The sequence below is a fragment of the Lithobates pipiens genome, unplaced genomic scaffold, assembly GCF_037356315.1.
Source record: "Lithobates pipiens isolate NorthernLeopardFrog02 unplaced genomic scaffold, aLitPip1_a1.2 Scaffold_18, whole genome shotgun sequence".
NCBI classification, from domain to species: domain Eukaryota; kingdom Metazoa; phylum Chordata; class Amphibia; order Anura; family Ranidae; genus Lithobates; species Lithobates pipiens.
Genome location: NW_027507758.1, coordinates 84,186,103 through 84,198,541, shown reverse-complemented (window position 1 = coordinate 84,198,541; position 12,439 = coordinate 84,186,103). Strand labels below are relative to the sequence as shown.

Below are 12,439 nucleotides of genomic sequence, written 5' to 3'. Positions count from 1 at the left end.
TGCATTTTCAGCACTTTACTGTAGCTTCACATAAATTTCCGTGACAAATCACATTGACATACTATCGGAATCTTTGGTGCAGAAAACCACATGCAAGGTTATATATTCTGTAGCAGTTGTTTCAGTGCAGAGCACAAGTAAACATCCTCAGTTAAACCATCTTAAAACATCATCTCCTCCATACCTCTCCTTGGGAGCACCACAGAGTTGGGACAGCTTACCCTTGTATATGACGTTCACTGCCCTAGGCTTCTATCACCAAGTCACAGAACCCGCAGCTGAGAGTCAGGGGGACCAATGTGCTAGTTTATCAGTCCCTTTTATAGCTTTGCTCAGCTGGGCATCCTCCCTGATGGCATCTATCCACAGGTTTCACTGTAACTTACATTCAGAAGGCACTGTCCAGGCCTCTCAGGCCATATGCATAATGCTACAAGACCTGCAGAAAAGGTCAGGGGGGGTAGACAAGGCGACTACAGCTTTCCTCACATGATCTGCACCACTTCTCCTGGAATGTCAACCCTGCACAGGACTCTTCAGCTCATCTACAGTACAAGATTACATCTTTGCGTCTCTGGGGTGTCCTGTTTCCATACTCTAGACTATCTGGGCTCCGCCCACAGCTGGCAATGGCATTTAAATGGGTGCTAACTCCTCCCATCACATCACTAGGGTAGGGGGAAAAAAAGGCACTAACGCCTGTTTATAACTTTCCACTTACCATACCATAAAGCCAACAGGGTCATCTTTTGGCAGGCACGTTAACTGCAAAACAGCATCCCCACAGTATGGCATGGTCATGACCGCATCATGGGCATTCTTTATATTGGTAGGGACTAGATACCTGGTCAGGATTGAAGGAAAAAAGAATGACACTAAATACAGACATCTAATCAGGCTCCGGCTCTAATCGTGCTTCTAAAAAAAAAAAAAAACTCCCATTGGAATCCATGTGTCCGGCACCTGTAAATTAGGGGCCGGGCACATGGATTAGGGGGCTGATCCCCATATGGACGGCCGCCTCTGCTAGAGTGGTTTAAAAGAAAATGTCTTTGAATTGCTAGTCAAGGCCTGGACCTCGATCCAATTGATACTCTGTTGCATGACTTTAAAGTGGTTGTAAACTAGAAAAAAAAACTTCAAGACAAAGGCATAATGAGCTAGAATGCATTGCATACTAGCTCATTATGAAATGCTTACCTTAGATCAAAGCTGTTGCAGTGGTCCTCGCACACTGCTGTGACTGGCCACATGTCTCAGAGTTATTTCAGGGTTCGCAGGCTCTGGTGCTGTGATTGGCTGGAGCCGGGATTATGCTGCCGGGCATTGCTACTGAAGAAACGGCACGAGTGGGCCGTTTCTTCAGTGCGCATGTGCTGATGACATTGGCACATGCGGATACTGTGAATATCTCCTAAAAAGTGCAAGTTTAGGAGATATTCACTGTACCTACAGGTAAGCCTTATTATAGGCTAAGGTGTAACAGGGTTTACAACCACTTTAAGGTTCCAGTACATTAACACAACCCATTTAACTTGAAGGAGCTTGAGCAGTTTTCCCTTGGAAGAAGGGGCAAAAATCCCAGTACCTCAAGAGACTTTCAGTTGTAATAACAGCAAATAATGGCTTTACAAAGTAGTGACTTCTGGAGGGGGGGGGGCTTGGGGGGCGCCACTAACAGCAAGGGAAGCAGCTGATCAAACACGATCTGACACCCGATGTCTCCATAAATTGTACCTGTCACCTACCCAAAGCTATCAGGGGAGTTTGTTTTTGCTCTTTGAAAAGCAACAAAGTTAAACAAAAAAAAATTAAGAGTGTAAACAAAAAAAAAAAGGAAATAAACTAAATAAAAATAATTAAAAATGTAAAAGAACCCCTCTTACAATTGCAAACTCATGTGTAGGTCCAGCATGCATATGTAAGCGGTGATTGCACAACACATGTGAGGTATCACTGCAATCGTCGGTGGGAGAGCTATAATTTTTGGGCAATATTTCATGATTACTTATAAACTTTAAATCTGCATAGGCTTTTAAAGCATCACCTATGGACAGGTTTAGTTTGTCACCATTTAACAGGCATGTGCAATATCAAATCTTGACATGTTTGATATCTATTTACTTTACTTTACTATCTTTTATATTTGACCAAAAATGGGTATTATATTGTGTTTGTGTGCATTAAAATTTATTTTAAGCAGAGTTCCCCCCAAAAATGGAACTTCCACAGTCCGGATTCCTCCCCCCCTCCAGTGTCACATTTGGCACCTTTTAGGGGGGAGGGGAGAGCAGATACCTGTCTAATCCGCAACAATCTACGCCATGTCCGGCCCCTCCACTGTCTTCTGGGAAACACACAGGTCCCAGAAGACAGCAGGGACCACTCAGAATGTGCCGTGCGACTCACACATGCCCAGTAGTGAACCAGGCGGTGAAGCCGCAAGGCTTCATTTCCTGATTCCCTTACTGAAGATGCTGGCACCTCCACCCAGGAGACTAAGGACAGGTCGGCTTCGGGTAAGGACATCGCGGGCGCCATGGACAGGTAGTGTTCTTATTTTAAAAGTCAGCAGCTGAAGTATTTGTAGCTGCTGACTTTTAATTTTTTTTTTCCAGTGGAAAGCAAGTGTGTGTTTTTGTGAAAATTTGCATTTGATAAATGCAAATATAATGGGATATAAAAAAAAATACAACAGCCGCCATTTTATTCGCCAGGGCCTATGCTTTCAGAAAATATGTTTGGGGATTCTAAGTAATTTTCTTCCAAAAAAAAAAGAGATGCTGATGTCGACATTTTTCTAAATAAAAGTCCTACTTAGCCTAAACTTTTGGTTTACTTGGGCAGAGATGGTTAGGATTAGAACCTCTGTCAGTGCAATGGTCAGCTCTACCCCTGCATCACTGAAGCTTTTTTTTAATCCTGATCTAGAGCTCTGCCACAAAATGGTGAAGAGGAGTGACTGTACATGGGATCTGAGATTCAAAATTCTGCATGTTTTCTGGCAAGAAAGAAGCATAATCAGTTATTGTCTTCCCACAAATGTTATTTTTTTCTAAAATTTGAGTTATTTGCATATAGTACATGGCTAAGGGCTTTATTGAAACTAGAACCATGCTAACTACAAGATCCATGTTTATTCTTACTTGAAGCTTGGTGTTTTACAATTTCTTCCGAATCAGTGCAGTAATCCAGCGTGAAACTATGTTTGCACTATAATAGACTTGGTCTTGTCTCCACTCCCTTCTGTGTTTTTTTTTTTTGTTTTTTTTTTGTGGGCAGCCTGTAGTGGGTGAAGCATATGCATCCCTCTCACAACTTTGCTCTTTATGCAGGCTATAATGTTAATGCTACGTTTTTAAGGCAATACCCAGGTATATAATGGGATTTTGGTGAAAGCAGAGTGAATCTATATGGTTTTTGCCTGATGTGGAATATAATGTGTATGTATAGCCAAAACTTTATTGTTTTTGGATAGAGTACAGAAGGATTTGAACCCCTGCCAGGTTATTTTTTCTTGTCTGTGTACCGTTGGGGAACTTTCCTTTTTGCTTCCTGTCTCAGAGGCACAACAGGAAATGTGATGAAATCTCTCAAAGTGAGGGGAGTTATCCTCTGGTACAATTGTCCCTACTGGAAGATTTTCTATCCTATTTTACTCTGCGGACACATTTTGGATTCCCTCTCCTTTTCTTTCTTGGTGACAGTTTTCACCAGAACAAAATGAGTGTTAGTTCTTCCCAGGCATAGGGCCTAGCCCTTCCCCAGGCCATCTAAAAAAACTTTGAATGACAATTGCGCGGTCATGCAATACTATACCCAAACTACATTTTTATCATTTTCTTCCCACAAATAGAGCTTTCTTTTGGTAGTATTTGATCACCTGTGCGGTTTTAAATTTTTGCACTATAAACGAAAAAAAGACCGTCAAAAAGACCATAAAAAAATAAAAACTGATGGGCACTGATAGGCAGTACTGATGGGCACTGATATGCGGCACTGATGGGCACTGATAGGTGGCACTGGATAGGCAGCACTGATGAGGAGCTACTGACGGGCATTACTGATGGGGCACTGACAGGCATTACTAATGGGGCACTGGCAGGCATTACTAATGTCTCCTTTCCTTCCCTTCCCTTCCCTTCCCTTCCCTTCCTCTCCCCTCCCAATATGCTCTCAGAGCTCTCCTCACTGAGCACTACAGAGTGTAACTTCAGCTCTCCGCCTTCTTTTTCTTTTTGAGAGCTCAGACAAGCTTTTAAATGTTGGACTTTGAATGGATGTAGAGAAGACTGCAGATTGACAAGTACAACTTATGTAGGAGGATATGATTCATCTCTGTGTATCGCCTGAGGCCATTAACTAAACTGGGGTGTATGTAAGGGTTTACAAGCACTTTAAGGGCTTGTTTTAGCTGGCTATGCCATCATGGGAAAAAAAAGAAGTCTATGAACAAGCTGTCATCTTCAAGTTAGAAGCAGACAGGGAACCACACCAATGGTCCAAAACCTTATTTATTTAGATATTCACTAGAACATAAAAAGCCAAAGCATTTATACGGATAGTAGTTACAGTACTTCACTTTATCCACATTGTTATGTTACGTTACATTCTTATTCCAAACTGGATTAAATTCATTATTTTCCTCAAACTTCTACAAACAATGCTCCATAATGACAATGTGTAAGAAGTTTGTTTGAAATCTTTGCAATTTTATTAAAAATAAAAAACGAAAAAAAACACATAAGTACATAAGTATTCACAGCCATTGCTCAATACTTTGTTGAAGCACCTTTGGCACCAATTACAGACTCAAGTCTTTTTGAGTATAATGCTGCAAGCTTGGCACACCTATTTTAGGGCAGTTTCTCCCATTCTTCTTTGCAGGACCTCTCAAGCTCCATCAGGTTGGATAGGGAGCATTGGCGCACAGCCTTTTTTCAGATCTCTCCAGAGATGTTCAGTCAGGTTTAAGTCTGGGCTCTTGCTGGGCTACTCAAGGAGATTCACAGAGTTGTCCTGTAGCCACTCCTTTATCTTGGCTCTGTGCTTAGGGTCATTTTGCTGTTGCAATATGAATCTTTGCCCCAGTCTGAGGTCCAAAGCATTCTGGAGCTGGTTTTCATCAAGGATGTCTCTTTATCTTTCCCTCGATTCTGACTATTCTCCCAGTTCCTGCCGCTGAAAAACATCCCCACAGCATGATGCTGTCACCACCATGCTTCCCTATTGGAATGGTATTGGCCAGGTGATGAGCGATGCTTGGTTTCCTCCAGACATGAAGCTTGCCATTCAGGCCCAAAAGTTAAATCTATGTTTCATCAGTCCAGAGAATTTTGTTTCTCATGGTCTGAGAGTTCTTCAGGTGCCTTTTGGCAAACTCCAGGCGGGCTGTCATGTGCCTTTTTACTGAGAGGTGGCTTCCGTCTGCCTACTCTACTACCATACAGGCCTGATTGGTGGAGTGCTACAGAGGTGGTTGTTCTTCTGGAAGATTCTCCTCTCTCCACAGAGAAACGCTGGAGCTTTGTCAGAATGACCATCAGGTTCTTGGTCACCTTCCTCACTAAGGCCCTTCTCCCCCGATCGCTCAGTTTGGCCAGGCGGACCACTCTAGGAAAAGTCCTGGCTGGTTCCAAACTTCTATTTACGGATGGTGGAGGCCACTGTGATCAGTGGGACCTTCAATGCTGTAAACATTTTTCTGTACCCTTCCCCAGATCTTTGCCCCGATGCAATCCTGTCTTGGTCTACAGAGAATTCCTTGAACTTCATGGATTGGTTTGTGCTCTGACATAACTTTGGGACCTTATATAGACAGGTGTATGCCTTTCCAAATCATGTCCAACCAACAGGTGGACTCCAATCAACTTGTAGAAATATCTCAAGGATGATCAGTGGAAACAGGATGTATCTGAGCTCAATTTTGAGTGTCATGGCAAAGACTGTGAATACTTATGTACATGTGATTATTTTTTATTTTTTTATTATTTTTATAAATTTGCAAAGATTTCAAACAAACTTTTTTCACGTTGTCATTATGGGGTATTGTTTGTAGAATTTTGAGGAAAATAATTGAATCTATTTTTGAAAAAAGGCTGTAACATAACAAAATTAGGAAAAAGTGAACCACTATGAATGCTTTCCGGATGCACTTTACCCCCTTTGTCTGGGCTTCTATATTATGCAAATTTAGCTGATATATGGGATTTGGCTGGACTAATAGGATTATGATAATAGCTGTAAGTATATGATCAGGTTCTATTACCAGCAGTTTTTCCAGCGCTGTCTTGAATTGAGGTCAAATCATTTTTAAGTCCTGATGAAGGAGAAGTGTCTGAACCCCCCAAAATGTGATGGATTTCTTCAGGTCTACCGATTTTTTTTTTTTTTTTTTAAATAAATAACCACCATTGGTAGACCATTGGTGTGGTGCCCACAGTTACGAACAGTCTCGAATTTACCGGGACATTCCTAGTATTTAGACTCTCGTCCCGGTCCATGCCGTGTCCCGGGAAATTTCATGGTAAATTGGAGTTTTCCCGATTTTTCACCAGAGCCGCCGCTAGAGTTTAGGGGCCGGCACTAGTAAATTGTTTCCGCAGCCTATTTACAGAAGACCAGCTCTCGTGAGGAAGAAACAAGAGGCAGAGCCGAGATGGCAATGAAAGTGGCTGCCAATAGAAATGGAGCAGCTCCATTTCTATTGGCAGCCGTTTTCATTGCCACCCAGGCTCTGCCTTTTTTTTTTTTCTTCGGCCTCCGCAAGATCTGTTCTTCTGTAAATGGCGCGGCGACCAAATCACCAATACAGAGTAGCATGGACTAGCTCCTTCTGTGGTGACAAAGTGACAAGCTACATCTGTGGTGACAAGTGACGCGCTGCATCTGTGGTGACAAGTGACGCGCTGCATCTGTGGTGACAAGTGACGCGCTGCATCTGTGGTGACAAGTGACGCGCTGCATCTGTTTGACTAGTAGGCGTTGCATCTGTGGTGACAGGCGAGCGTTGCATCTGTGGTGACAGGCGAGCGTTGCATCTGTGGTGACAGGCGAGCGTTGCATCTGTGGTGACAGGCGAGTGTTGCATCTGTGGTGACAGGCGAGCGCTGCATCTGTGGTGACAAGCGAGCGCTGCATCTGTGGTGACAAGCGAGCGCTGCATCTGTGGTGACAAGCAAGCTCTACATCTGTGGTGACAATTGTTCGCTACATTTGTTTTGACTAGTAGGCGCTGCATCTCTGGTGACAAGTGCTTGCTACATCTGTTTTGACTAGTAGGCACTGCATGTGTGGTGACAAGTGCGCGCTGTATCTGTGGTGACAAGTGAGCGTTGCATCTTAGGTGGCAAGTGACAAGCTGTATCTGTGGTGACAAGTGACACAAACTGCATCTGGTGACAAGGGAGCCAAGTTGCATCTAGTAGCAGGCAACGTGGCAAGTGATACACTCAGGGCCACTGATTCTGCATTATGGTGAGTTGAACTATTTCATTTTATATTACTATATAATATAAGAAATAATACGCTTCAAACATCCTGACACCATAATAACCATGGTGCTGTGATGATTGAAGTGCCAACACCAGGTGTTTGGAACATCTTTATCTGCTGATTGTTAAACTTTCTGGAATACGCACATTTCTATTGAGGTGCAGGATCTAGGCCTGCTGTCCCTTCGTCCCTCTTTCCTTCTCTCTCCTCCTTCCCTCCCTATCTCCTTCTCTTTCTTCCTCCCTCCCTTTTTTTTCTCCCTCCATTCCTCTCTTCCTTCTCCCCCCTTCCCTCTTTCATTTCAGACTCTAACCACACCCCCTTTAAGCCACGCCTCATATTTAGTTTAGACCACACTCCTTTTTTCACCACACTCCACGTTTTTACACCCCCACCCCGCTACACCACGCCTACAAATAAATGTCCCGCCCCCTAATTATAATAAGACTCTGCCTACAGACAAAAAAGTGTCCCTGTAAATTTTATGAGACTGTTGGCAACTATGGGTTCCCTGACTGCTTCTTACATAGTTGGACTACTCTCTACACCCCCTTACCATTTGGGGGTGTTCTGTTACCTCTAAGCAGCCACCCCAAAGCGATCCATCTTAATTGATGAGACTGTTTGCCACAGCAATGGATAATAATAACTGGAGATTTAGCGCCTCTTATGCACGTACCTTGATCTTACTGTCATAACATGTTGCCGTTTTCACTTTTATTTAGGAGCTCACAGAGTCCAGTGAGAAGCTGAAGTCCCAAACCAAAGAGATGAAGGAAACCCAGAGTCTGCAGAAGCAGACTCTACAGGAGATGAAGGAGCTGAGTGAGAGGTTGACAGAACTGCGGTCTCAGAAGCAGAAGTTTGTCCGCCAGCTCCGCGATAAGGAAGAGGAAATGGAGAGTGTGGCGCAAAAGGTGGAGGCATTGCGGCAAGAACTGCGGAGGGCGGAACGGGGCAAGAAGGAGGTTAGTTTATTGAAAGATGTGTGCTGGGAACTAGGACATGGTACAACAGGTTTCAAATATAAGTTTCAAATAAGTTTTAAAGTGGAACTTCACTGTCCAAATCAACATTGATTTTTTTTTAATCCTCATGCTGCTAGCATTAGTAAATAGGAAAGTATACCATATTTACCTTTTTCTTTTTTTTTTTACTTACAATTTAGTTACTTCCTGGTTTCTTGCCTAGGCAAATTATGTCATACATCCCAGGAGTCTTCAGGAGGGTCAACAACTGGATTACTTTTTAAGTAACCCTCAAGTCTTCAGGGGGGGAGGAGAGGAGAGGGCTTTTCTCAGCTAAGCACATTCTCCTGCATAAATGCTTGAGCTAAGGGCAGGTAAATACCACGAGGTAAAGGCTACATGAATCATTTGCCCTTACTCAAGATGGCCACAGTCATAAATGTTATGGCGTGTTTTTCAGAGTGAGTTCTCAACAAAATAAAGCATGGAGACATGGCTGGGTGGGGGAGTTTGCTTTGAATATTAAAAATGAATTAAATTGTGTTTTTGGTTTGTGGTGTTTAGATGCAGTGAAGATTTGCTTTAACGTTAATGTAATTTCAAAAGTTGTTTCAGTCAAAGTAGAAAATAATACTGGTGATCCTACCATGAAGGTCCTTGTTCAGGCATTTCCTGTTATGAGTGACAACTATCTCCCAGTTGTGCTACTACTACAACTACTATTACTACTACTACAATTGTTGAATTTGAAATTCCACCCTGGTTTTTGTTGACTGACCATGGTCACCATTACAGGAAGTTAAGGGGAGTCTGTTGGCAGTAGGGGTTGTAACTAGGGTTGTACCGTTACCACTTTTTTAAGACCAAGTACAAGTACCGATACTTTTTTCAAGTACTCGCCGATTTTTTAATGTCAAGTGACAGTTTTCAAAGCACAATACATACTAACGATATCTTCTTTATAATTATGAAGAACTGTGGCAGTGGCACTGAGGAGGAGGCCCTAATATGCAGCAGCGCTGATGAGCACTGATAGGTGGCACTGATTTGCAGCACAAATGGCTGGCACTAATATGCAGGACTGATAGGTAGCACTGACTGATTGGCACTGATTTATGGCACTGATGACTAGCACTTATGAGCACTGATAGATTGCACCTATATGTGGTATTGACTGATGGGCACTGAAAGGTGGCACTGACTGATGGACACTGATATGCGGCAATGATATCTGCCACTTATGGGCACTGATAGGTGGAACTGTTTGGTAGGCAGTGGCACTGAAAATAATGCAGCACTAAAATAAAATTGATAAAAGAGTGAGCTGTACACTGCAATGCCCATCTTGATACACCCTGCACCCGGCCTCAGTAAGCCTAGTCAGAATGCAGCAGCGAACATCTTGTTACACCCAGCCCATATAGTATATGGGCTGGGTGTAACAAGATGTCTGCTGCAGGCTACTGAGGCCGAGTGCAGGGTGTACCAAGATGGGAGTTGCAGTGTACATCCTCTGTCGGAGACTCGGGCCGTCACTTCCGTTAATGATTCTGATGGCCTGGGTCACCAATGCTGATGAATGGCTGTGGCCCACATCCCTGCCCCATAAGCTTACCTTCCTTCGCTGCAGCCTGCATGGACTCTCACTGTGTCAGGACCCATACTTCGCCTTCTCCCACCCACACCGCCCACTGACTTCTGGAATCCAGGTATTGGCTGAAGCATCGGTAGCATTTGCCCGAGTACAAGTACCCGGGCAAGTACTCGGAATCGAAACCCATAGTAGTATCGGTATTGGTGCAACCCTAGTTGTAACTTTATTCGTGCCCTATCTATGTTTGGAACAGACTTCTAGTAAAAGTAGTTTATACTCTTCTGTGTTTCCCACTGGAGCAAAAAATAAATGCCTTTAGTTATAGTTAAAAGGTGAAGTTTAATCTGTTTATATTTTGCCTTCCCTGGTTCCTCCTCATCAACATGCTAATTATATTTTTAAATAAAACATTTTCATTACATACCTTATTTTATCCAATAATGTCATCACTGGGTCTCTGTGCTTCTCTGTTCATTGCAGACAGATCACGGTTGGTGGGAGGAGCCAGCAGGGTGCTGTACATAGCTTCCTGAAAACATTACAACACCTTGCCTTCATACTCCCCTCGCCCTAAGCCCTGATGTAAGCAGCGGGCTGGCTCTTGAGGGGAGCTATGCAAATATCAAAATGCCTTGATGAGTGTAGGTCCGTCTGGAAGAGTTGGTGAACCTAGGAAATCTGTATTTTCATGCAGACCACACATGTCTACATGTGATGCTGAGCCTCTATAATTGAAAGAAGTCCAATAAATGAAAGTGGTGAGTCAGGTAACGTACAGCTGGGGAGAAAAGTGGTAAATAATGCTGGGCAGGCTCTGTCTTACTTGTTTTAGCTTCTAATGCACGTCATGAGAAGCTCACAGTATGCAGTGAAATCAGAGTAAGCAATTCAGTGCAGGAGAGAAGCCCGTACAACTGTGCAAGAAGAAAGGGAAGGTTAGTTGTAACATTATATAGAGAAAGCTGGTACTCCAATGTAATGGCTGTAATATAATTTGCTCTATTAAAGATCATGTAGTACAGTCATGTAAGAAGCCAATGCGTTTCAGCCGCCAGGCCTTAATCTTTATTTTTAACATGTCCTTTTATTTCACAGGTCTTATATTTTTCATGGACTGGCTCTTCTCATCTTCCTGTATCCTATCTGTGCCTCTCAATAGAACTTAACTTATGTTCTCTCTTCCAGATCGAGGCCCAGGCTGAAGCTGCAGCAGCTGAAGCTTCCAAGGACAGAAAACTTCGCGAACGGAGCGAGCAATATGCCAAACAACTGGAGAATGAGCTGGAAGGTCTCAAAGTGAGTACAATACTTTTGCATAAATCCCTTATCCTGAGCTCTACTTTGAAATTAACCTGTACTGTTAAAAATATTTATGCTGTAGTGCTTCCCCTGCAGCAGCCGCTAGGTATATCGAAGCCTCTGTTCTTACCTTGACTTTGGCAAAGCTTTCTGCACCAGTGACACCTCGGGTATACACATCGATAGGTAAAGATTAGTCAATTTTATTAATTCCTTGGGGTCACCCTGAAATACAACCTTGTGGTAAGGTAACAAAGCATACTGTCAAGTAATGTTCCAACAAACAGAGTATAACAGTAAGAATTTCTTTGCGGCGTGTGTTATAATAAAGCGTCACGTGATATGGCTAGAGTGTAGCTCTCCTCATTAATTGAACAGCATAAGGCAACAACAGACTGGTATCAATATGGATCAGAACTATGTTGCCTATGAATACTTGAGGTGAGGGCACTAAGCCTAGGTCTTCTTGAAACTGAGAACTATTAATATGCCTAAAACCGTGCTCTAAGGCAGATGAATTATGTACAGTCTTTAAAGTTAGTCTTTTGCCAGCTAAGTTGGGGCCCTTGAAGACGTTGGTGCGCTTGTTGGAGGGGGAAGGTAATTATCCCTTCAAGTACTGAATCAATTCTAGAACAGTGCACTTCTCAGGGCTCTGACAAAGGAGGGGCCAGACAAGGGTTAACACTCAGAAATATGATGATGGTTATATATAAAGATATAGCCAGCAGGACTAACAGTGTTCTTAGTAAACATATGACAGATGTCTAGCTGACAGGGACACCTGACCATCACATCTGTAAAAGCTTGTTGGACAATCTCATTCAAAAATTATGGGCATTAATATGGAGTCGCTCCCCTCTCTGTGGCTATAACTGTCTCCATTCTTCAGAGAAGGCTTTTTACAAGATTTTGGAGTATTTCTGGGAGAAATTGTGCCAATTCAGCCACAATAGCATTTGTGAGGTCAAGTACTGATGCTGGATAAGAACGAATTGACTTGCAATCTGCATTTCAATTAGACATGTGCGGTTCGTTTCGTTCCAAAATAAAATTCGGGTGAATTTTCGTTATTTGAAAATTC

At 43.0% G+C, this 12,439-nt stretch overlaps 1 protein-coding gene across 10 annotated transcripts in view; it reads left to right on the top strand.

Moving 5' to 3' along the window:
- CDC42BPA (CDC42 binding protein kinase alpha) overlaps nt 1-12,439 on the top strand; it is a 354,685-nt gene that overhangs the window by 247,349 nt on the left and 94,897 nt on the right. For all 10 annotated transcript variants that reach the window (XR_013276619.1, XR_013276620.1, XM_077485865.1 and 7 more), the window contains exons 13-14: nt 8,220-8,462; nt 11,242-11,352. Coding sequence is in view for 8 of the 10 variants with exons in the window: in XM_077485865.1 (XP_077341991.1) it covers nt 8,220-8,462; nt 11,242-11,352 (354 nt within the window). In the remaining 2 variants the exon portion in view is untranslated. The remainder of the gene's footprint in view (nt 1-8,219; nt 8,463-11,241; nt 11,353-12,439) is intronic.